Raw genomic sequence first — 23,673 nt, 5'->3', positions numbered from 1 at the left:
CCCGGTTACTTGCATGTGCCCTCAGTCGCTATTTTACCCAAAGTTGCCGTCTCGTACCCCGTGTTTTACGTTTCGGCAATGGGAAACCACATACTCATTGCGGCGATTTCTGCGTCCCTGGTCACTCACGTCAGTGGCCAGGTGACGTCAGCGCATTCCGATGGATTGATTTCCGGCCCGTTTCCAGGGGTCGAAGGGGAGGCGCCTGTTACAGTAACTGCCAGCAGTGTCATTGATGAAATAGAAAAAAAGATCCCCGAGATAAACTTCGATTTGTTCACAACGGGCGCTCAACTACAGGCAAATTCGATAGTGTTCGATCGGAAGGAAGCGGGTCGGTACAGTGCTGGTACACATCCGCCGTGCATCTCGCCATTTTCTGGTATGACATGTAGGACCGGTGAAACTATCTGTCGACAACGACGATCTGTTCCTCTCTGGTTCCCACGCCAGTCTTATGAGTGCTGATGCAGCCACGGATACTCTGAATTTCGGAAGCCACACCATTATCAATGACGGCCTGGCTGTAGACGGCCCAATCACTTCGAACGACCTAACGGAATGGTAACACACGTGAAATCAATGCCTTTCCCATCTCCTGCATATGGGGCCACGGGGGCGTTCAGGTGGCTGTGGAGTCTCAATACTTTCGACACCTACGCTCTAGAGGGCTTCTGGACACCTCAGGTTAGTGTCGCCCTCCAAATGCCAGCGGCGCGGTAACTTGTTCCGATTCGTGACCAGGAGTTCAGCACTTGCGGAACGAATGGCGATCATTTCCTCGGGGGGCACTGGTACGTTACTAGTGTTCTATAGTAAAGCACGGGTCACCTCTTCGAAACTCCTGTCAGCAAGTTCGCGGCCATGAAAGCAACTGGGACGTATCTGAACCTGCCCCGACACTCCAACGTGAAAATCCGTGCTCGTGTCCACTTCTTCGACCAGTGGACCGGTTTGTCAGCTCGCATGTAGTACATCACGAGCTATTTCACGCCCCTTTCGACCTCAGGGCAAAGCGTGTACATGAAGCTTAGAAACACCATTGTGTGGACAGGTATGGAGACTTACGCTCTTGCTCCGCAGCATGTTTAACATAGGTCTTCCGTTAGCCTCACAGAACTGGTGCCCGAAGGCAAGTTGAAGAGCGAAACTTTTTAAACTCAACATGCTGAACAGATGGTATTCTCGTGGTGCCAAACAGGGATTTACGCAGGTACTAAGGCTAATCCCCGTGATTGCCGACGATTTACCGCCCCACTTTCTTCTCAGGACTGCGCCAACCGAGGTGTCGACGTCTGTGGCCATTCTTATCCAGACACTCTTTCTGTGAGTTGGTGTTATCTAAGAACTGAAACTCCTAATGAGTTACGGCTTACTTTTCAGAAGTCTCTAGAAGTAGCTGTGCCACATTCTGCTCCATTTCTGGCAATCACCTTCGGAAGGTAAACACTGGATTGCCAGCGGACGTTACTTCTTGACTAAGTTACTTATGCGACCTTCGACAGCACGTTTGCAGATGGCGCAGACCCGTGCACCGCGTCATGGGGAGTTGATGACATTGCCATCTACCTTCAGTAAAACAGTATTTCGTTGTATGTCTTGTGTTGTTCCCTGCCAATCGTATAGTTAAACGTTATGCGACCCCATACTCCTCAGCTACGAAGCATGACTTGAGGTCTACCGCAGCACGCCAAAACAACCGTTGCACTGTCTCAATAATTCCATCCCGAATACGAGCGCGAGTTAGCAGTGCACGCTGGAATCGCAATAGCTGGCACAGGACTACGCCGCACTCGAGGCCGCGATCATCTGCCCGAGCTCTGAATTATGCGTATTGTTAGCTACATCGAGAACCGTTTCACCGTCGTGGGTTTGGAGGAGCACGTCAGCATTCCCCCTCAGGAGTAATGAAACCACTGCCAAATTTTCGGCAACAACCGCCACGTGCAGAGGTGTTTCCCCAGAGTTGTCTTGGGCGTTTACGTCGGCGCCTGCAGGTAGCATACCATCGCAGTGATGAGCCAAACTTATGCCCGAAAGCAGGGCCTGCTCCGATCCAGTTCTATGAACGCTCATGTCCTTCTGCCGCTTTGCGATGTCTCACCGTTCTTAAGGAGCAGATCAACGACCTCAATATGACCTCTGAGAACAACAACCCAACAGGCGCCACACTGGTGAAAAACTGATCCGCGTTTCCAATGATTGACCACGGCCTCAACTCAAGTCCTCGTACCTGTCCGCTGCCAAATGAAGCGCTGTCATATCATCTTCATTTCTTGCTTTGACCAGTGCCGGATCCTCTGCAGGAAAACACGAAAAGACGATCTACGCCGTGAGCGTTTCCGTCGCTGGCCTGGCTGCCTTTAAACTTCGTTCGATGATCACGTACTGCCGAGGTCTTCGACGAGAGAAGTAATGTCGCCGTTTGCCGCGTGCCTAAAGAAAAGGCCTGCTTGTGACCTGCGAAAGAGCACTCGCAGACATACAGTATCCGGTAAACAAAGACCTTCAAGATCTAAACCCACCGCTCCGCTACAAGTGAAGGTCACACGTCCTACAGGAGATGTTGTGACAGTGCGCGTGCTCCGCCGAGCTCGGCGAAGTGCGGTGCGTCCACGGCTGTGTGCCAACTTGGGGCGAGGGGTTTTTCTGACAACATAGCACCATGCACAGCGCGTGCTTTAACAAAGTGTAGCTTACAGTTCGCTGTCATCTCGCTGCTCGACATGCCTCAGAGAGCTTTGCGGCCTTCCCATCTGCACGGACACACAGAAGACCTCAGAGTCCGAAAAGTGAGAAGCTTCCGCGTGACGATAGATTGCCTGCAACGACTGCATATGAACCGTACCGGAGCGCTTCCTGCAGCCACATTCGTTTGTATCGTGCTGATCTTCGATGCTGCTGCGGCACGGTGCTGGTTGACTGTATTAGTGTAGTCCTCCCTCGCTTGATCCATAGTCATCCCTAGGCAACGGCGCCATGCTTCCCTGAAAAATATACACGGAGAGTGTAACCCTCACAGACAGATTAAATACAGGAACAAAGAGCAAAGGGCTAGCTCACTGGGGCGAACACTACAAGCTGGGCTCTACCATTTTGCATGCCGGGCCAGTTCGACCATGGAAGGCTCGGCGTCGGCGCAGTCCCCCACGTGGGCTTGTTTGTACAGTCCTGAAGGCATGGCGTCTCGCATATTTGCATCGGATTCGTTTTGCGATGATCTGTATGCCAACATCATATCGATGGAATCCAGTCTCGAGATACCGAAACAACCAGCCCGCCTGAGTGCAATGCCTCAAACCCCCAGATTCAGCCTATCGAAATAGGCTGTGCGCAAGATTGAGCATTGTCGTTATGTACAAGTAGTCGGACTCCACCAGGTAACCAGGGGCACCACGCGCCATATGGCAGAAAAGAGAATCGGAAGTCTCCTGGCCGAATGGGACGTGTCGTACCGTAGAGGTGTAGCTGGTCTTCGACAGGAAGTCCTTTTCCGTGGGTAGACACCCACACCGTCGCTTCTTCGAAACTATGGCATGTTGGGTCTGATAGCTCGTGTTCTACGTCGACCGCCGCCGTAGCGCTTTCAAAAGAACAATGGGGAGCTATGGCACGAGAACAAGCTGCGCTCAAGCGTCTCAAATACTGCATCCAGTCTACCCTCCAGACGAGACGACTGACCACCGCGCAAGCGACAGCGGAAATAAAAATGCTGCTCAGCTGTGCAGACTTCCACATTCTGAACGGCGAGGGGTGTACGACAAAGCCTGGCTCTGGCGAGAACAGTGCTCAAGCATGCGATATTCTCGAGGCAGAGAAACGAAGAGGGCGGTGCCGATTCGACTGCGCTCCGTCAGCCTTGCCTTGACTATACAAGTTCGTCCATGTACAGCTTCACTGCCCCACAGAAGCCACTTGCCAGAGACTGCACAGTTTGAAGAGGTCGCCGTGAGAATCGCTCATGAATTGCTCCATAGTCGAATCGGTGGTACGGTGGTCAACGGGCACAGGCTCTTCGCACAACAGAGACGGACGAGACCAGCTCAACTCGTCAGCACCGGCGATTTGCACACAGTGGCTGGCTCAGCTACATTTGTACTCAACGACCGAGGAGAATTTGTACTGTTCTTGGATACCATCTGAAATGGTGAGAAGCGGCTTAAGGATATTCCCCTTTTTTCGTCACATAGCTGGTCTTGCCGTTGAGCGCAACTGCCCGCATGCATAACGCAAACTGACGCCATGTTTTTTGCAAGCAGAGATTGACGTGTGATGGCAAGCCGCTTAAACGCGTGATCCAGTAACCTCTCACTTCGTTGTGTAAGCTACACATCATTGACTGGGGCCGATGACAACAAATAGCTGTCTAGGCGCTATACCTGACTGACTTGTGGATGCCCTCCGCCTCTCAGCACGCGCCTGGTCAGGAGCTCGAATGAAGCAGCAGTTTCTGTAGATTTGACCTCTCCAAAATCGACAGTCATCGTCTTCCCGCCTGTCTCGCGTTCAATCGCTGCTCGTTCACCAAAATACAGGGAGGGGAAGTCTTGTCGTCTTTGCAGTTCAGGGCGAAGATTCCACATTTTCTTCGACTTGATCTTAACGGGTGCTTGCAATCCTCGTTTGTTTTCTTAGTCTCTGTTTTCCTACAATCAGTTTTCTTAGTCTCTGTCTACCAATGCGCAAGACTGCCTGCGTTGCAGGGCACTCTCTTCCGTGGATTCACATCGCTTGCTGAGAGCACAAACCGAAAAGGACCATGGATCCATCTGACGGCGGCTCGCGTAGGCGCTCCCGCAGCCGCTCCACGGGGGCCGACCGGAGCAACGGACGAAGTGATAGCTACAGAAATGTATCTGGCACGCCGGATACCGGGCGACAGCGGCGAAGCAGGTAGGAGACTTGTGTTGGGGGGCTTTGCGCTGCGAAGTACTGGGGGATTCTCCGGCAATGCCGTGGATTTTGCGGTGTGGGCGAGAGTAGCGGGATGTGCCGAGACCCTTATGCAGCCGCATCTATCCATAAAAAGGACCGGTGCAAGCCTCCCTGACGCCACACGAGCCTAAAATGTCGCGATATTTACGGCGACTGGACCGCACTGCGGAGCGGAAGGAGGATAAGCATCTTTGGCTTGTGATTCCCCCACTTACGTGTTGAAATTCGGTCTAAATTTCGCAGAATATGGTCTGTAGTATATGGCGTACGCTGTTCTATGTGCGCACGGCTTGCGGTTCCCCCGTCAGCATCTGCAGCAGAATTCAGCAGCATACACCGCCGGCGCCGCTCGGCGTCGCAGGGCGGTTAGAGTCGGAGAGCTCGTCTCCACAACATTATTTTGAGCTGCAAATACAGACACTTATGGAGCGAGGAAGGGAGATCGCTGCCGAGGTCTTGCCTAGTCGACGAGGCCGCATGCGACTCCTGGATCGTAGACCCACCTTGCACTCCGGCGGAGGACTGTGTCATAGTGGCCCTGGACGGCCTCTTCATTGCACTCCCGTCGCTGACGGCTCAGCGCTCGAAATCTTTGTGAGTTTCACACTGAAGGGCTTGCGTGTGTGTCGCTGTCTGTGTGACAGGTCTCGGAGCGCGGAGCGGAGTAAAGTGCGAAGCAGCAAATGGGACATACGCGTGGCGCCTAGCCCAGCGTCTCCCACGCTGTCCAGCACGAGCTCTGCATTTGCGATGCCCACTTTGAAAGACACTCCGCGCACCGTGTATACGGGGCCCCTGGTCCTCGGGGCTGCCCAAGAGCAAGCCGCTGCAGCGTCCGCCGCGGCGGCCGCCATCAGCAACACGCTCAACAGTCGCCTCATGCCCCCGCCGCCTTCGGCTCCCCCTCCGCCTTCGACCCTTGCGGCTGCCTCCCAGCCCCCCGCCAGCGGCCCTGCGCCGGCCTCCGCAGCGCCGAGTGCGGTTCCTCTCAGGCTGAACGACTTCGACACGGATCGCAGACAGCGACGTCTCTACGTGGGCAACCTGCCTCCGGGTATGCGCCCGCGCGTCGGGAGATCTCGCGGGGAGGACGCGTGGCTCCACGCACGCAGAACCAACGCCTTCGCTCGTCGCGGGTCGTCCCGTGGAGCCTGGACTCGTTGGAAGTGACTCGGAGAGCAAGAAACAGTTTCCGCTTTGCGTTGGGGCAGCAGTCAACTCATCGCCATTGCAGCCCCTCCGATATCTCATGTGGAAAGCGATTCGATTTTGCGTCGAGAGGGAGGCCTGTTAGGGTTTAGGGTCTACCGACGCTCTGTGAACTTAGGGGCGCCCTTTGCGGGGCGTGGAGGACTGAGGCTTTGGATTCTCTTTTGCGACGCACGTCCTGACTCTTTTTCGCAGGGTCAACTCAGCCGGATGTCGTGGGCTTCTTCAACGGCGCGCTGCTGGCCGTGAATGCGCAGACAAATTTCGTGCAAGATGACCAGAACGGCGCGACGAGCGGCGAGAAGATGCTTCCAGTCGAACGCTGCGAAGTCTTCAATGAGTCGTCCCGGTTCTGCTTCGTTGAACTGAGAACTGTCGCGTACACCATCTTGGCCATCAGACTCGACGGTAAGCGGCGTCGGAGAAGCCTCGAGGGGGCACGGGACGCTGAACCAGGAGGCAGCCGCGCGGTCCCGCTGTGTCGTAGAGAGCAGAGGGCAACGCGCCGCACATGAAGCCGACGCAGGCCGGTGTTCAGCTGGGGTGGACCGCACAGCGAAAACATGGTTTGGGCGCATGCAGAGGTGACATGTAGATTCGCTTCTGGTGCGCTTCTGCTGTCGACAGGCATCAACTACAATGGCTTTTCTTTGCGTGTCGGGCGACCGCACGACTACGTGCCGCCAGCTGGAGGCGACCCAGCGGACCACGCGTACATCCCCCTACTCGACGACGCGAAGAAGTGAGTGTCTTCTCTTCTTGTGGAGAGGCAGGAGCCTTCACGAACCACACGACAGACAGATGCATGTACTTGCGTCACTGGCGTGCGTTCCGCGTCCCTCTGCAGAATGAAAAGGGAGAAGAAGGAGACTCCGGCGCGACCTGACTCCGGCCCTGACAACAAAATCTACATTCAGAACCTGCCTCCTGAGATGGGAGAAGAACAAGTAGGTCGCTCACGCGGTGGTGCAGCGAGGGAGCGGCGGAAGCTATAGTCAGATGACGCAGGTGTCGCGATGTCTGTGCTGCCGTAAACGCACTCGAGTGTTTAGATTCGCTGCCCGCGTGTGCTCACGTGTCTACACTTCTATAAATCGTTCAGAAGTATCAGAGAGGAAAGCCACACCACGTGCGAAGACGGAAGTCAAGCTGCGAGCTTGATTCGCTTGAGGAGGTTCCGCTTTGCGAACATGTCAAGGGGGAGCTGGGTGGTTGGTTTTTGCGTCTGTCAGCCACTCGTTATCTGACGACTGTGAAGTCTCAAGCCTGAAGGAATCCGGTTTCTTCATGAACCTTCTGCGTGCGGATCGTCCCGATTGTATGAGATCTAGAGGGAAACAACAGGGCTGAGCGAGAGTCACCTGCAGCGACGCACACCATCCGTGGGCTGCGGCTTTGTTTGCTTTCGTGGCGGGCATTTTCTCTTGCTTCGTGCGTGTTTGCGTCCCCAGGTTCGCGATCTTCTGGAGCAATTCGGGACGCTTCGAGTTCTCAACCTTATTAAGAATGTCCAGACGGGGCAGCATAAAGGCTACGGCTTCTTTGAGTATGAAGACCCCGAGGTCACCGACCAGGCTATCCTCGTAAGTTTCGCGCGCCGAGTAAACCGTTTCAGAGTCCGCGCATGCGCAGCATACGGCGACAACGGCGGAAATCCGATGGAAATTGCTGCGGGACTCTTGCCGACGCCCTCTGGCATGTTGCGCAACACGCGACAAAATGCGGCGTACTTCACCTCACAGAAGGACTGCGCTGCCGCGCGCATGCCCCGTGTGGCGGTCGTTCATTTTCAGTGCGACCCACCATTTGTAGGCCTGTTGTAGGCATTCTCCAGCGAATTGGGCTCCCTGCAGAGCCGCTGCGTCTTTCATCTGTTGGTCATTTGGAGCTCTCTGGATGTGCGTTCGATTCTCGATTCTGCCTTTGCAGGCTCTCAACGGCTTCGTCTGCGGCGCAAACATCCTCAGTGTGCAGCGCGCGAACTTCTCTGCGACGGTGGTGACCCGAGATGTTCACCGAATGATGCCGGTCACAAACCTCCCGAATTCGATGACACAGAAACTTTTGTCTGATCCTCTGGTCGCCGTCCAGGTGCGGAGAACGAGCTGCGCAGACGATGAACTCTGACCTACGTCAACGTGGACAGAATTGCACTCTCGCAGGCGCCTTCCCCGTGCCGCGTGTCTGCTGTTTTTAGTTTTCCTCCCTTTCTTGTCATGCGCCCACACGTGCAAGCTGCGACATTTTGCGGAGTTCCGTCGCTTCTGCTCCTTTGTCTTGCTCGTTTTTTTCTGTGACAGCTCTGCACGGTTTCCCTCTGAGCCGCTGTGTCACAACTCCGTCGACTAGATGATTCCATGCGGATGCCGGATAGGCGGTGGACCTGACCGAGCCGCGTGTGAGTCTGCGATTGTTTCGCAGGTTCAGGCCGCGCGAAAAATTGGGGAACGGCCTTCGAAGGTCGTCCAACTTTTGAACTGCGTGTACCAAGAGGATTTGGTAAGTCGTGTTCTGCATTCAGCTGCCGCGGGGGTGAGGTTTCTTTCAAAAAGTGGAGCACATCCGAATTGTTTCGTGGCGGGAACGGGTGTCAGCGGTGAGAGTGGACAGCGTAGGCTCGTAGCCTGATAATAGCGCGTTTTCTGGGGTCGCTGTGGGCGGTCTCCGCAGATCGATCCAAAGGAATACGAGGCCATTTACGAAGACATAAAGCAGGAAGCCGAAAAATATGGGGCGCTCGAGGAAGTACTGGTGCCCAGACCGAATGAAGACTTGTCTTACCGCCAAGGCGTCGGCAAGGTGAGGCTCCGCCACTGGAAGCAGAGGGGTTCATTCCTGCCGCGCGGCAGACGCAACGAGGATAGGGTAACGCTTTCAACTAGGCTATAGGGCCAGCAAATGAAAATGTCTGCGGAGGAACTGAAAAAATATACTCCTTTGGAAAATGTTCATTTCAACGACGCAGTCGCCGGTCGTTAGCGACTGGAGCGTTCTGAAGGAATTACGCATTTGCCCGGCGTTTTTGTTTTCAGGTCTTCCTGAGATACAACGACGTGACTGCGGCGCGGAAGGCTCAGCTCATGCTGAATGGACGCAAATTTGACGCGAATAGGGTTGTATGTGCAGCGTTCTTTCCGGAAGATAAATTTGCAGAGGGTCGCTATACGCTCACGTGAAAATAGCGGATCAAGGCAAACTGTGGTTTCCGATCGCAACCTGCTTTTCCGGTTCGCGGCCTACTGGTCTAACGTTTTCTGTTTCAAGTATCTGTTTCCTCGTGACTTCCACTACGTGCGACCCTGCCCAACTTACGAAGTGGCAGACGCACTTCAGTTCGAAGGATGGACGCTCACAGGGAGCCGTACACACTTTAGAAACAGGATACGCAGCAAAGGCTAGAGGCGAAGCACCATGACCCATACACATATGAGGCAGCGCACTTCTCGGACAATTTATAAGCACAGGTGATGCTCACATGAACTGCGGCTCACCGGACCTGCAGGTTCTAGTTCAGTACAAGCAGCTCCGCATGTTCTGGGCAAAGGCAGAACAAATAGGTGCTTTCGCCATCTAAGAACTTTGGTGGTGCCCTATGAGGTCCACGTCAACACAGGTTCGCCAAATGGCATGGGAAAGTCGTCACATCCACCTTTGATGGCGTATACGGACACACACAAGTGATACCTACACGCTAGGTGTGCTCCCGGCACCAGCCTGTGTTCTGCCCAACTCATCCCTCAAACCTGGGGTCGGATCGTCCAGCACAATGTCCATTCTGAGATGCGTGCTCACGCGATTGCGTGGATTGTATATTGACTCTCGCTCGCTCGTGCAATTTGTCATACGAACACTCAGATACACTAATCACGGGTGGTGATGGCGCTACAGCAAAGTAAAGCCACGCCTTGAGTATGGCTAGAATGCGACCTGATTTATCCAACAAACAGCTAACAAGCGACACGGACGGATGCCCCAGTTGTGTCTCACGTCGTTCTCTTGTTTGCCCTGTCAGATAATACTACTCGTCGAACTCACATGCATGCGTGAAATGGACTCAACCTTCAGTACCGCATGCCAACGCGGAAAAACCACTCTGCTTACCGCACGAGCGAGCAGGGCTCTCGCAGTCACGGCTTGAAAAACGCAGCAAGCTGCGTGCCCAATAGAGACACGAGTCCCGCCTTTTTCTACGGATACAGTCAGGTGAATTCAGAGAAGGCGAGACGGTCAATCGAGAAAGATTATTCAGAAACGGATCTTCACCTAGAGAAAAGCATTTAGACACGCCTGTGCATCCGCAGCGGACACAGTCACCCGCCGCCGACCGGATGTGAGGGTGACTCCTGGCGCTCGCTGGAATCTTTTCGCTGTCTAGCGTGACGCGTCCGCGACTATGCAGATCCTGAGCCCACGGAAAGCAAATGAATCGAAGCAAAGATGCATTTTCACGTCCGCGCTTCATTTTTGTACTGTGAGAACTGGCGCTCAAGCGCTCTGCGCATGTCGCGTTCTGAGTAACTCTTGAGTTATTTAGGGGCTCGTCTTCTTGTCCGCGGTTCCTGCGGCCGTATTCGTTTTCGGGAAGAGTAACAGGGATTCCTCGTCTCTGCTTGCTTCTTCGTTCCTACTCTCCCTGTGTTCTTGCTTGCTTTCTCATTTTTTGAGTTTCTAAATGAAACGAAGGAGAAGACCATCCGGGGAACTTTCGATTCCATGCGGATTGGGGTTATCTGACTTTCGGCGTGTGCTCGTTGTGGGTGAAACGAGATATTCTTTCCGGGGGTCGCTGCCGAGTGTGAGGAGTATTGAGGATTTATACTCCGCCTCTTCACTTCGGGAAGCTAGTCACTCTGCTGTCATTTTTCGTGGATCCCGTGTTCATTCGACCCTACAGTGAACGTTTAATTGTTCGTTAGATTTTGGGCATTGGGAGCTCTCTCTTGCGTGAAACCCTATGCAAAGGGGAGCAAGCGTTTCTACTGCTTGTATGTACATGGCAAGTGAGTATCGTTCCGGCATACATACCATCATATCTCTGTTGCAGCAGCTCTGATGCGTTGTTCGTCGCGGACTGCGCAGGGAAGGTAATGTGGACACAGACAATTCTTGTGCATACCCAGCTCATACGGGCAGTCTTCCCTGCATGTTTTTTCTCCTGAAAGTCTTGGCAGCATCATTTTCCCTTTTTTCCCAAGGGAAAAGTGTTCGTGTGTTCATTCGAGTTAATTTCAGGGACAGCTGTCAGGATGGGGCGAGCACCATTTTCCGTTAAGGCCTTGTGCCTCGCACCGTTTACGGCGACGGACTTCAAGGCTGCTGTCTTTGGGGGTTTGTTTGGCGGTTTGGCTTCTTTCTTGGTCACTCACCTGCTTCTCGAGTTGACATTCAGTCCAGTTTTCTCGACGTTTTTTGCCGTTCTACTGGCCTCAATCGCCGTCCTTGTAATTCAGCGTGCGCTGGCGATTGACCCGCCCGTGCCCCCCCCAGCTCTTGCATATGATGATGACGAAGACGTGGTGGAGTCGGGCACAGACAAGTCGCTTCAGAACATGTACTCGACTCAGGTGCAAACGCGCAGACTTCTTTTCGGCTTCGCAGCGATGCTGCTCATCAGTGCAACGTTTGCAGTCTTCGTGGACAAAGCGTGGTTCTCCAACATCAACTGGGTCATCAAGATCCCCATGTACTGTTTGCTTGGAAATACTCTCTGCTTTCTGCTGGTCTTTGCCGGCGTTGATATAGTCAACTTCTACTACGATGTAGTCTGGTGGGAGGGCCGGGCGAGCGCATGCGGTCCCGGCGCGGCATTCGGCGGCGCCTTCGCGGGTAACTCGGGGATGCCCGGCGGAGCGTCATCCCCTTCACTGCCTGTGCACAATTCGTCGCAGGTGTGTGTGTTGGTAATCGGTTCCCTCCTTCTTGGGAGCGTTTTTGGCTTCTTTTATGGCCTCTTCGACCTGGAGGATATTCACTCGTCCGTGCGCCTGATTCAGGACAGATACGTCTGTGTCCCGATTGCCGTTATTATCGGAACGTTCACAGCAGTCATTGCCGCGAGACTGGGCAGAGCATCGAACTCTGAGGGCTCGCGGATCGGTGGCACTGCAAGGTTAGCTGGTTCAGGGCTGGTGAGTGGCGCAGGCTCCTCAGCGGGATCACCGAGCAGGACAGCTGGCGGTCAACACTCCTCCGCAAACGACGATTTCCTCGATGACGAAGAAGATGAGGAAGATGCCACGTTTTTCGGACAGCAGTCTCGCTCTCTGGCTGCCTAACGCGAGCGAGATGACCAGCGAGGTGTACGCGGCTCGGAGAGGTGGCTGCGGCATTCTCTCGTGATACAGTAATCCAGTACGATCATGCACACGACGGCTACCCGCACGCACGCGTGCGAGATATAGAGGCAGTGTTCCTTGTGCGCTGGGGGCGGATCCGGGCGCAGATTTTGTGGTGGAACGGCGCAGTGAAAAATGGACGATGTGGTCGCGCGGAAGGCTGTGTTCTTCTTTATCGAAAGTGCACTCGTTCATTCTCTTCAAACTGACAGGTAGTGTTCATCCGGCGACGCTTGCCACAGGGCTGGCGACCGCATGCGTATAATATATACAGGCATATATGTGAGGGAATTTGAAAACCAGGCGTGCCGTCTGAGCGCCGCCGCATGGATACATTCTCGCACGGAGGCACCGGTACCCAAGTAACAGCAGCTCAAAAAGATGAGCAAGCCCTGCATGTGGCAACCTTTGACGTACGAGACAGTGCATTTGGGGTGAGCTGAGAACCTGACTGAGGGGTATGCTATACAAACGAAGCTGTTCAGTTATCGGTTTCATGCGACAAGGTGGGGATGACGCCATCACACTACATACAGATGATCCAAATCGCCTTGAAAAGGCATCAAGAATAAACATGGCACGGGTAACACGCTCCAATTGCAGAGAAAAAGTTGTTTACGCTAGTGCCGCCGGCGAAGAATGGAACGCATTAGGAAATGTCCTGGAGAACCATGGGCAGCCATGGAGCCCTGGATACGAGAGGACGCTTGCCATTTAGCATCCACACACAACCTAGCCTCGGTATATTCTGATTTTTTAGACGTAGACAAGCTTTCTGCGAAGTAGTGGGGACATGTCCTTCATGCTGCAGATCGGCGTGCAACTGGCAGTTCGATTTCGCCACTGAAGCTTGGGTACTTCAATATTCCATCTCGTCCGGGGCCAGTTGAGCGCTTTCGTCGTCGTGCATCGATGGCTCCTCATGATCCATGACAAGAGGCACGAAGGTCGTGCGCTGGCAACAGAAAGCAGTGAACGACACGAAAAGGCTTCCATTATAGAAAACGAGGGATACGATATGGTTTTGGGGCCCTGAATCCAGCTACACGACTGGGGTTAGCTCGTACTACCGACTCTCCTTCTGCAGGATAGGAGCCGATGAATGGACAACCGAATACGCTCCTGAAGGACACCTGACACTGAACCAAGCTTCGCATTCACGACCGTGGCGCAGGCAACTCGCTGACACATACGCTACACACATTGCGAGATCATTAGTCTGTGTCTCTCTCTTCCCTCTTATCTTGGACGCCGTTCTTCTTCTCTTCGACGGGACGGCGATATGCGTTTGAACCATGCTAGAAAGCTGTCACAGGGAGTCCCCTCCGCGACGGTGCGTTGCTTACCTTCGTTTCCTGGCCGTAGGAGGCGATCCATATACCCGTGCAGGTGCTCATTACTCCCAGAAGGTACAACACCAAAGAGTTGGTGTACTCCTGTAATAGAGAACACACACAGCTGGTGCATCGTCACGGGTAGGCACCGATCGGAACTCGACCCGGTTTCTGGACCGTGCGTTTGCTGGCTTCATTCGGGCGTCACACTGGAGGGATTCCATCGAAAACTGTTAGTGGAGAGTGCGGGATGAGCCAAATAACTTCCTCGGTTGCTGCACGCAAGTGAGGGATGCCAGGAAGGGTTTGTTACGAACTTAATGCACGCAAAAATAAACCTATAAAAGTCTTTCTTGAAGGCTTACCGAGAACACCCAGATGCCGCCGAGACTGTTTAGGCAGGCAAGAACGCCGTTGTACACCGGCGAGACGAAAGAAGCAGGGTATGTCGACAAGCTAATTGATAAAAATACAGCTTGTCCCAAGGCGGCGAGTACCGCAAAAGCAGCAAAGATCCACGTGTATGGAAGAGACCATAACTCTGGAGTCTGGAACGCGTCCGTCCATAGAACAACTGCTCCTGCACGCACACACAAACACACGCATCCACGGATGCCTCTCAAGCAATTGTAGCCCAGAAAAGGTGCGTCGCTGACTCTCTGCATTTCCACTTTAGTTCGTCTCTGTTTTAAAGGCGGTAGGGCCCAGACACGCCGTTCTTACCCTTGCCACAGATATTCGAAATAGCGCCGAACAGACCGGGGAGTAAAGCGGTACATACGGATATTGCAGCGGGGTGAAGCTTTGCCGAACAGATAAGCCTGCGAAGACAGCACACACACTGCTTCCAAGCGGCATGAGGGACAACAGGCCAACGAACGACACTGAACCTTCGACAGGACCCGGCTGAACTGGGGAGTGCAAACACAACCACAAAGAACTGAACGAGCCCACTCGGCGTCTGCGAAGGTGTTGCGGCACATGCAGTTTAAAGGCGTCGGTCCGTCACTGAGCGCATCAAGCTGCAGATATATGTCGCTTCCAAAATGCCGAGAGACTCTTTAGACAAGGAATGGTGTAAGAAACAACCCAATCACAGAGCACAAGCGGTCAGAACTTCCAGTCTGACGTCAGAAAGACGCCAAATGTCATCCGCTGGTAGCCGTCAGTTGGAGAATTGGAAACTTAGGAGAGAAAAGGCTCAACTCCACCGCATGGATTTCTAGCAGCAGGCCACGAGCGGCTGAATGTTTTATATACCACTGTGCGCATCTGGCGCAGCAGAGTTGTTTGATGGTCTGCTGTCAATCGCTCGCGGCATAACGGAAACTGTGAAATTGTGCCCCGAGATCACAGCTCTCCTGGGCCTCTGGCACACTGGAGAAGGTACATTCACGAATGAGGACTCACTTCTGCGAAACGATGACCGTGATAGCAATTGCGGCACCGGCAACGCTAGAGAAAATGACAAATGCGACTCCGTTTACTATAAATTGCTGGGTGTCGTCGGCGTTATGGCCGAAGATAACCACAATCGTTATGCCGCCGACAATCATCAGTCCACCAATGACGTCGCGCCATCCTAGTCTCTCCGAAAACAGGAAGTACGCAAAGACAAGAGACCTGGTGAAGAGCACACAAGAAACGGTACAATGTGAGAATCCATGGCTGATTATGAGAGCGGGAATAGGCCACGAATGAGGAGCATCCACCTGACAAATCGTGCTATCGAGCTTTGAATCCCGAAAAACCCACGACCGGATGCAGAGTCTATTGCTCCAGATTCAGCTGCACACGTCTTGGTGGGATGGTTGGCAAGCTAGCGCTATTCATCAGCAACTGCAGTGATTTGCTCGTTAGCTGTTCATAAACATGCGCGGTAAGGCTCATATTTCGCTGCACCGGATTCGAAGGTCTGCTTACCCGACAGTGTGAAGCCCACCGAACAGCGCCACGACGGACTGCAGAGAGCAAGAGGATAGACGTATCTGACACGGATGGACTAGTGAATTCCTGGGTCGCGTACGCTGGAGGAGCTCGGCTACCGAGCGTATATTTTGGCAGGATATCATAAATAGTGACACACGAGCACGCAACAGGGAATCTACTCCGGGGTGCGCCAATATGCTCACGAGTGTCTGTGCGTGCAGTGGTTGACCCTTATTTATATGCTCAGGAGCACGCATAAATCCTACAAAATTTGACGCATGTATGATCTACGATATAGTATGGTGACTACCTACGTGCCCATATTGGCATGCATATAGCACCGTTCACTGAGCTGATCCACACGCTACTGGACAGACCCTCCCCTCTGCTTACCACTGCTGTGAACCGGTAGGAAACGAGCGTGAGGAAAGGATTCAGAACGGCGCTCAAAAACATTCCTAGAATCCAGAGAGGTCTCAGATGGAAAGGGCGACCCCTGCCATTTCTTGACATCCCTGTGGCCTTCCTTCCTTCCCTCTCCATCACGAAGGAGTAGCGGAGGACGCAGTCTCCTAACGCCCCCAGCAACGCGGCTACGCCAGAACAAATGATACCTGCCCACCATAGGTTGTTCCTTGAAATTAGAGCAGTCAGGGTCATACTGCCTAGCGCCGCGCTGGAAGGCAGACCTTCGCTTAAATTCACCGCTGACCAGCCGTGGTCACTAGATTGGAACATGCGGCGCCCCGTCAGGCCTTCGACGATAACAGGCAAGTTTTGCCGTTCTCCCATGTGAGATGGATAGCTATCCGTGACTCGACGTTTTAGCATGAGAGGCTGCCCCCGGGGATGATCGTCCTCGGTCTCGACATCCTCTATCGAAGATGCCGCCCCGATGGGACTCACGGCGGTACCCACGAACCTGCCATCATCGGCGCGGCTCCGGCCCGAAAAAGTGGTATCTTCAATAAAACGAGGGGAGGGAACGTCGTCTACGCCGTTCTGCGGATCCACTGCAGGGGGATAATGGCGCGGAGAGTCGGCTTCCTCATGATCCGATGACGCCCCTTGCCCATGCTTCACTTCGCCAAGGGGGCTAGGAGTATCGCTGCCTCCCGTGGAATGTTTAATGTACCTCTCTAGAGTCCTCCAGAGGGATGACAGAACGTGAATCTTTCTGCTTGCAATGTCCACGCTGGAAACTGACATCGCTGCATTAAACTCTTGGATTGGGTCCGGGTTTGCTGACATCGTCTGCTGTAACATTGACATCCCGCGGCTCTTTTGACGAGAGGAAGGGAGGCGGAAGCTTCTCCGCCTCCGCTGCCGAGGTGAGCTTTCATCATTTTCTTCACGTGGCAAGAATTTGTATGAAGCACCTCTATAGGCGAGGTGTGACCTCAGGTCGTCCCTGTCAGACAGTTCCATGGCCGTGGTTATGCCTGCAGCCCTGCCGCGGCCGCTTATTGCGCGAGGAAGTTGACTGGGCCAGAGAGGACTAGAAAATTCATCAAGCGGTTGCTGGGGTAGCCTGCGTCTGCCATACCGTCAGTCAACAGCAACCACCCAGGCATTTCAGCGCTCCGTCGGACGGCCCGCCAATGCGCATCTTTCTCTCGCCTGCCGTCACGTGCTGTCCGATGGAGAGCAGGCCCAATATCAAACTGAGGTGGCCCCTACAAGAACATGCTCGCCTGAACTTCGTTAATGCAACTCTCGTATGGATGTCTCAACGCTTTTGTAATACAAGACACACCATTTGGCAGACACGAGAGCTAAATTCGCGCCTTCGTCCGGTCGCAGATTCAACAAGACACCGCACTACCAGCCCAGCGGAGAGAGTCGAGAACACGGAAGCAGCCCTTAGGCAGATGTCATACAGTACCTCACCACATATATGCAAAGACGTATGTACGAGAGCCTGAGCACCATTCGGTTGTTTTTACCCGTCCAGGCCCGCCTACATTTACATCCGCAGCTGCCAGCTAACCAAGGCGCGGTGCATGCTGGCCATGGCGGGCAGCCATTCAAACACAGTGCCACACACACTGGCAAGCCCAAAAAAATAAAACATGCGACAAAAAAATCAAATCTCACGGCAACGGAACCCAAATAAAATGGATGGGGATAGGCACAAGTTTAGCCATGGGTGAGTTGGGGTAGGACCTGGGGTGTCCTGCAAAGCTGAGCTTGAACGTGCGTCGGATTCGCGAGGAGGTACAGGGAGACGACGGCCCTTACGGGAAAGGATCGAAGATCTCACGGGCATGTTAGCGTAAGCTGCTGGTTTTAAGCATCACCTATGTTTTTCCGGTAGACCTACCAACGAATGTGACTGAACGCAGAACACAGCGACTCCTGCCGGTAGATCCACAGCAGGACGCCTACTTACAACGAAAACAGTATTACGAAGGCTCCAAGATTCCCCGAGACTACCCGGGACCGTATCCAGAATAGAAACGTTGCTTTATTCCATTGTCTTCCTCACAGCACAAAGAAAAGCCGAAAGCGTTTTGAGGCGGCGGCGGGGGGTTGCAGAGAATCACGTTATCGTGATTCGCTTTGAAACAAGAATGCCAGCTGGGGGACACCTTGCCAGTCGTTCTGTGCCAGCGAGACCCTGACGATCTGTCGGTCTGCCACTTTCGTGAATCCCAACAGGTGCCCGTCACGTGACTGATCTTCTGGTGACAGGGGGGCCATCGTGTCACGGACATCTCAGAGGATGCGGCGCTGAAGCTACGAGAGACTGACACTCATTTATTCGCGTTTAGACCTCTCGGTCCGGTTACATGAACAGCTGCAGCTGCCAGGGCGAAGAATTAAATCCGGAGTAGCGTCGGGTACGACTTCACAGCTTCACACTTGCCCCTCACAAGGGAGGCGTACTGGAAGCACATCTGTCTGGGACAAGAGCCGCCCACAGTGTGATGCTGACCTGTTAGTTTTACTTCAATTGGGCAGACGTTGTTACCGCGCCACTGGCATTCCCTCACCAACCAATTAACTAAGTAACTTTACCGCGCGGCGCCCATCCTCGTGGCGAGCAGCCCGGTCGGTCAAGCTCCGCTCTCTCCCACGGTAATCCTCTGAAGGTAGCAGCTACTAATTCAGTGCCACACACCAAAGCTGATGCGGCTGCACTGGGTTTTGTTTTTCTGGGAGGCTGGATGCATGGCCGCTTGCACGTGCAGCCAGCTGGGGTCTCACATCGCTGCACAGTCGTGAGTAAACTTGTTCTCCTTTGCAGAACTGAGCTGGGAGCATCCTATTCGATCTGCGAGTACTCAACATTTCGCTGGCACTGACGTGGTTTGCTACAGTCAAAACAGAGACCTCAATAGTGGCTATGTGTTCTCAGCTGGTGTGCCGGCAAAAACGCGGTGCGGTGAGAAGGTTTAGGGTTACATACAAGCCTTATACAGTTCTCTATCAGTTGTCACCACAGACACGAACCGCACTCAGAGAGCCTTGCTCACGTCGTCCAGAATCCCTGTTGAGGTCACTATGAATCTTTGGTGGACAACTTCCCCCTAGACGTCAGTTCCTGGTTTCACTGACAAGCTCCGCGCACGCGACGTTTCTCACCCAGTGTCGAGAGGACACTTGCTGACTGCACAGCCCGGACGGCCCCAGCTTATTCGGACTTCATCATGCCCCTCTTGCACGCGCGCTGGTTGCGCAGGAACTTCGGGCACATCTGCACATACAAACAGGAACACGACCGAGCCGTACTGCCAAAGTCGCTCTTCTCAGAAAAAAAATTTCACGCAAACGGTATCCACGACCAATGTCCTCGACGACTCCAATGAGAAAAACACAGCAAAGCAACGTTTTCTGCTGGATCACGCATCCTCAGACTGACGTGCAAGTTTTCCACATTGCTGCGGCTCAGCCCCCGGAGACCGGGGTCGTAAGTTGTCATCACCGGGTGTGATCGATTCAAAATCGTGGCTTCTTTTTCGAGGAACGACCGTTCCACACGCAGTGCCATTCGAATCCAGCGCTGCATCACTCACGGACGAAGCACAGATCTCGACACGTCAAACATACCGTACCAAAAAAGACGCCAGACACGACAGCCGAATCCTGGCGTACACATGCAAAAGTTGACAGGCAGTCGGATACCGCAGAACTGCGTGCAAGGTCCGCTGATCATGAAGAAATGCCGACTCAATCGTGTCTCTGTAAACACCTACAACGAAAAAAAAATTATTCTCCTTCTCCGGTAATACGTATCAGAGCACAGCCCTTATTCGAGTTAGATATCTATCCACTCACGGAAGGGGGAGTGCTTGTCGTATGTACCAGACGGGCGGAGGGAAGCGGACAGCCTTCCAGAGGCTTACACCGAATCGATAATCCGACTTACCCCCTTGGTGGACATCTTTCTCTTCCTCTGGGGCTTTCTGATACCGTTGCGGTGAGCCTTCTTGTTCTGCACAAACGGAATACCCAAACACAGAAAGCAAAGAATGACTGGCAGCAAGGACGTGCCCACCATGGACGCTCCGCGCAGCGTTGTAAGATTGCCGCCTCCGCTATGTCCGCCTATTCGGCCTTCCCCTCGCGCCGAGGAGAATCTCCAGAGGAACGCACAAAAATACAGAAACGGTGCGTGCGGACTTCCTCAACAAGAAAACGACGCGGAACACCGTTACCCTTCAAGACCCCTGTGCCCCGAGAAGAGAAGCATTCTCTCGCATGCATCGCGCCATCTTCCGAAAAAGTTTATCCGGCACGTACAATGCAGACCCTCCCAACAGATCAAGCTTCCCACATGGGGCGAACAAAAGATTCACGTCGAGATATGGCGGGCTGGCTTGTGTTTTGTCTTTATCGTCACCACGGAGAACGCAATACCCTTGTTCAAGCGCACCGTGCCAACGGGAGAAAAAATCCGAACTATCTCCCTACCTGGTTGTGGTTGGTGTGGTTCTTTGATTTCGCCATTTTGTCGACGATAGATTGCGAAAAAAAGCAAGTCAGAGAAGCACGACCACAAACTTGCCAGGCGTAACAAATCACAGTGAAAAACGGTATACTAAACCCCCCACCTTGACAGCGCAGCGACGTCCCTACCGCTTTACGGCGTCATGTCGGAAAGGCGTAGTCTGGAAACACAGCTGTGTGGGGCTGCGCCGAAGTAGAACTCACGGAAACAGTCGTCTGCGCATGCAGAAGGAACTACATGCCCGTTTGCGTAAAATCTATCGAGGCTTTCTGAGCACACTGCTGGGGTCCTTCCGGACTCTAGAGAACGATTGTTAAAGGGACAGCCGACTGAAATATTTTTGCGTCGATGCAACACGAGTACTGGTACTGCATGGAGCTGGGGCATCGGCAATAGCAATGTTCCGACACAAGACGAAGGAAATAGGGAATGAGACAGAAAATAGTGTGAGGACGGGTATTACTCGGCGCCCGCTAGTTCCTGACCTTCTTTTGCCATGAGAACCGTGCTTGCCCATCCGCGAACACTGCATTTTTATCGGGTAATGTCGACAAGCCTGGCTGACACAGCTATCCGCGCCTGTGTGCAGGGGATTCCTGTGCTCTTGTTCCTCGAATATGTTGCCACCGCGCGGACAAGGAGGGTCTCAAACTGCGTTGCCTCTGCATTGCGAGCGAACAGGCTTGGAATTGCTCGACAATTTGCGACAGGCAAAGCATTATCTTCCGTTAAGCTTGGGAAGTGGGCATGCATCTCCCTTTCTTGCAAGCCTTCCGTCCAGTCTACGTATTCTGCGAGGATGACTGCTGTCCAATGTGAACTCTTCGCGCACGTACAAACACGTACAATACGGGAAGGAACTGACCATACCAGCGCGGCGTGCTGACCTGCGGTGCTGGCTCAGACACACTCAGCATAACGCATTGCCCCGTTTCGGTTGACAGAGTGTAGGAGCCCTGATATTCCGCATTTGCGAGATAAGGGCTCTCTTTAGCTTCCTGCCTCCCCAGGTTGTTGCGCCTAAGCAGCCAGCTGGATGACATATAGTTGCACAGCGCTGCGGTTAGAACTGCTGCCAGAAAGGGACAAAAGATACGGTTCCTAAAGCGCACCATTAGCAGAAGGTACTGTTGAGGGCGAACGCCAAGTGAGGCAGCTTCGAGACTAAGGGCTCTCGTGGTTTCCAGCTGACCGAGCTTGCACCGAAGATCTCTGTGTCACAAGACAAGCGATGCCCCACGGGAGAGGCGCACTCTGCCTTATTCTGAGACAAATATAATGCGCCGGTCCCCGATTAAGCCACTGCCCACACTAGGGGCGATGACAGTAGCCGGCAAACTGAGACATAACGCAAGTCTTTTTTACACCTCAGGTTGTATTTGTGGTCTGCAGCAACCTGTTCAAAGTGATCGACACAAGATATGCCTGAGCTCTGGAGTTGACACGAACATTTCAGTGCATAGAACATGCTCCGAGGTGTTTAGGGCTATACACGCTCAATGCGAATTCTCTTCTTGGCTAGCGCGCCTTACACTTACATGGCTTTCGCTAAAGAGGACAGATTGCTTTCCCCGACTATGGCGTCGGTTACCTCGAGAGCGTCGTTTCTGCCATCGGGGTATAATACTGCTCTTTTGAACTAATTGCCTATTGAAAAGCTTACTCGGGCGTACTAGGTTACAACATTCTATTGCCCTATACACAGCGCTGTGTTTACGGTAAATGCAGCGTGACGTCTGCTCTACCGTGAATCCTGCATACAATGTATGTATGACACAGTTTCACTTCCGCGGCCCGCCTCCGCAACACCTGTTCCGGCGTTTATTGTTCGCTCAGAGTGTGACGGACGACGATCGTGAAGGAGATTTTTTGGAGTCGCAGCCCCCGCCGTCCATCCATGCAGTTGTCGTCAGTCGCTGTTACATGCAGAGAATCTTTAAGTAACTCCAGGCGAAAGCACGCAGCGTAACTACGCCCGTCAGAAGCAGGGCACACAACATTCCGCTGCTGTCCAAGAAAGCTTTCTTTTTAAGCGAACCACGTCAGTGGGAGGTCTATTCGCAAGCGGAGGCTGTAGTAGTGTTCCCGTGAGGCGTGCCTGGAGTTGAGGAGCAAGGCAGATGCACTGCGCGATGCAGCCGCTGGTGGATGCTTGCGAACTTGCCTACGATGCACATCAATACAATAAGCAGCGCCCTTTTGCGGTGTTCGGAACGAATGTGTCTCTATCCTCCTTCTCAATGACACGGAATCACCCGGGCCATTCGGGACTGAGGGGAAGAAAATGACAAGCTCGGTGAGGTGTGTAAGACTCCGAGCGGGCAGACGAGCCAGGCGCGTGTTCGAACTGATGGGTGCCTTTTGCGGCGCGTTTTCAGTTCGACAAAGGGTGGATCCACACAGATTGGGTGAATCACCACAACGCTCATGCGACTTGGTTGATACAGTGTTTTTTCGATTTTAAGTTGCTGTAAATCTTCTCAGGGCTCTTGGTCGTGCGTGACTAGGTCAACGCCGGCGCTGCACACCTAGCCACTCCGTCAAACCCCCCAGCGGTAGAGTCATCGTCCGGCGTTCCTCGTCCCCCATGGTTTCCTCTTTTCCGACATAACCAACGAGGTGACATGATAGACAAACACACGTGGATTTCTGCTTCTGCACGCGTTTGGAGAAATTCACAGCGTGCATTGTTGCGTTCCTTTCCTGGGATCGCGGCGCGCGCTGCTGCGCTGCCTCGACTTGGGGAACACCCTTTCGCTCGCCCTGGGTTCTGAATTGTGTGCGAAAGTGCACGCCATCCCTTCTCACCCAGCGGGAGGCTCCGTGCTGACTATGCTTTCATTAAATGTGCCGAGAGTCAGACTCTAGTTAGCCAAAAGAGTGCAGTCTGACTCGCTTGCTTTGTTTGTGAGGCAAGGCTGTGCGACCCTTTTCAGGCGTGCTCGCTCGCGGAATTAGAGACCCCTGGAAGGCTCGC

The 23,673-nt window shown here is 53.6% G+C and overlaps 6 protein-coding genes across 6 annotated transcripts; 3 read left to right on the top strand and 3 right to left on the bottom strand.

Moving 5' to 3' along the window:
• Positions 1 to 78: 78 nt before the first annotated feature.
• Positions 79 to 1,578, top strand: BESB_054570 (uncharacterized protein; the record flags this gene model as incomplete). Its single annotated transcript, XM_029363892.1, has 9 exons — positions 79 to 334; positions 396 to 564; positions 627 to 687; positions 745 to 794; positions 852 to 952; positions 1,010 to 1,054; positions 1,214 to 1,326; positions 1,384 to 1,442; positions 1,506 to 1,578. 9 exons carry the CDS (start codon positions 79 to 81, stop codon positions 1,576 to 1,578), a joined length of 927 nt encoding a protein of 308 aa, XP_029219815.1.
• A 204-nt stretch (positions 1,579 to 1,782) lies between these two features.
• BESB_054560 (ankyrin repeat-containing protein) lies at positions 1,783 to 3,738 on the bottom strand (the record flags this gene model as incomplete). Its single annotated transcript, XM_029363891.1, has 8 exons — positions 1,783 to 1,991; positions 2,105 to 2,142; positions 2,234 to 2,300; positions 2,390 to 2,460; positions 2,701 to 2,756; positions 2,849 to 2,987; positions 3,093 to 3,171; positions 3,456 to 3,738. The coding sequence occupies 8 exons, from the start codon at positions 3,736 to 3,738 to the stop codon at positions 1,783 to 1,785; spliced, it is 942 nt and encodes a 313-aa protein (XP_029219814.1).
• A 1,443-nt stretch (positions 3,739 to 5,181) lies between these two features.
• BESB_054550 (U2 snRNP auxilliary factor, large subunit, splicing factor subfamily protein) lies at positions 5,182 to 9,320 on the top strand (the record flags this gene model as incomplete). Its single annotated transcript, XM_029363890.1, has 10 exons — positions 5,182 to 5,300; positions 5,580 to 5,989; positions 6,340 to 6,552; positions 6,772 to 6,886; positions 6,992 to 7,091; positions 7,596 to 7,727; positions 8,074 to 8,235; positions 8,566 to 8,643; positions 8,815 to 8,943; positions 9,177 to 9,320. The coding sequence occupies 10 exons, from the start codon at positions 5,182 to 5,184 to the stop codon at positions 9,318 to 9,320; spliced, it is 1,602 nt and encodes a 533-aa protein (XP_029219813.1).
• A 2,070-nt stretch (positions 9,321 to 11,390) lies between these two features.
• BESB_054540 (uncharacterized protein) lies at positions 11,391 to 12,419 on the top strand (the record flags this gene model as incomplete). Its single annotated transcript, XM_029363889.1, has 1 exon — positions 11,391 to 12,419. The coding sequence occupies one exon, from the start codon at positions 11,391 to 11,393 to the stop codon at positions 12,417 to 12,419; it is 1,029 nt and encodes a 342-aa protein (XP_029219812.1).
• Positions 12,420 to 13,338: 919 nt separating this feature from the next.
• On the bottom strand, positions 13,339 to 16,993 carry BESB_054530 (uncharacterized protein; the record flags this gene model as incomplete). The annotated part of the gene is made up of 7 exons (XM_029363888.1): positions 13,339 to 13,434; positions 13,826 to 13,915; positions 14,179 to 14,393; positions 14,537 to 14,634; positions 15,224 to 15,436; positions 15,737 to 15,774; positions 16,136 to 16,993. The coding sequence occupies 7 exons, from the start codon at positions 16,991 to 16,993 to the stop codon at positions 13,339 to 13,341; spliced, it is 1,608 nt and encodes a 535-aa protein (XP_029219811.1).
• A 2,386-nt stretch (positions 16,994 to 19,379) lies between these two features.
• On the bottom strand, positions 19,380 to 20,695 carry BESB_054520 (ribosomal protein RPL29; the record flags this gene model as incomplete). Its single annotated transcript, XM_029363887.1, has 3 exons — positions 19,380 to 19,442; positions 20,115 to 20,180; positions 20,660 to 20,695. 3 exons carry the CDS (start codon positions 20,693 to 20,695, stop codon positions 19,380 to 19,382), a joined length of 165 nt encoding a protein of 54 aa, XP_029219810.1.
• Positions 20,696 to 23,673: the final 2,978 nt, after the last annotated feature.

This window comes from Besnoitia besnoiti, chromosome IV (genome assembly GCF_002563875.1).
Source record: "Besnoitia besnoiti strain Bb-Ger1 chromosome IV, whole genome shotgun sequence".
NCBI lineage: Eukaryota > Apicomplexa > Conoidasida > Eucoccidiorida > Sarcocystidae > Besnoitia > Besnoitia besnoiti.
This window is presented reverse-complemented; position numbering and strand designations above follow the sequence as displayed.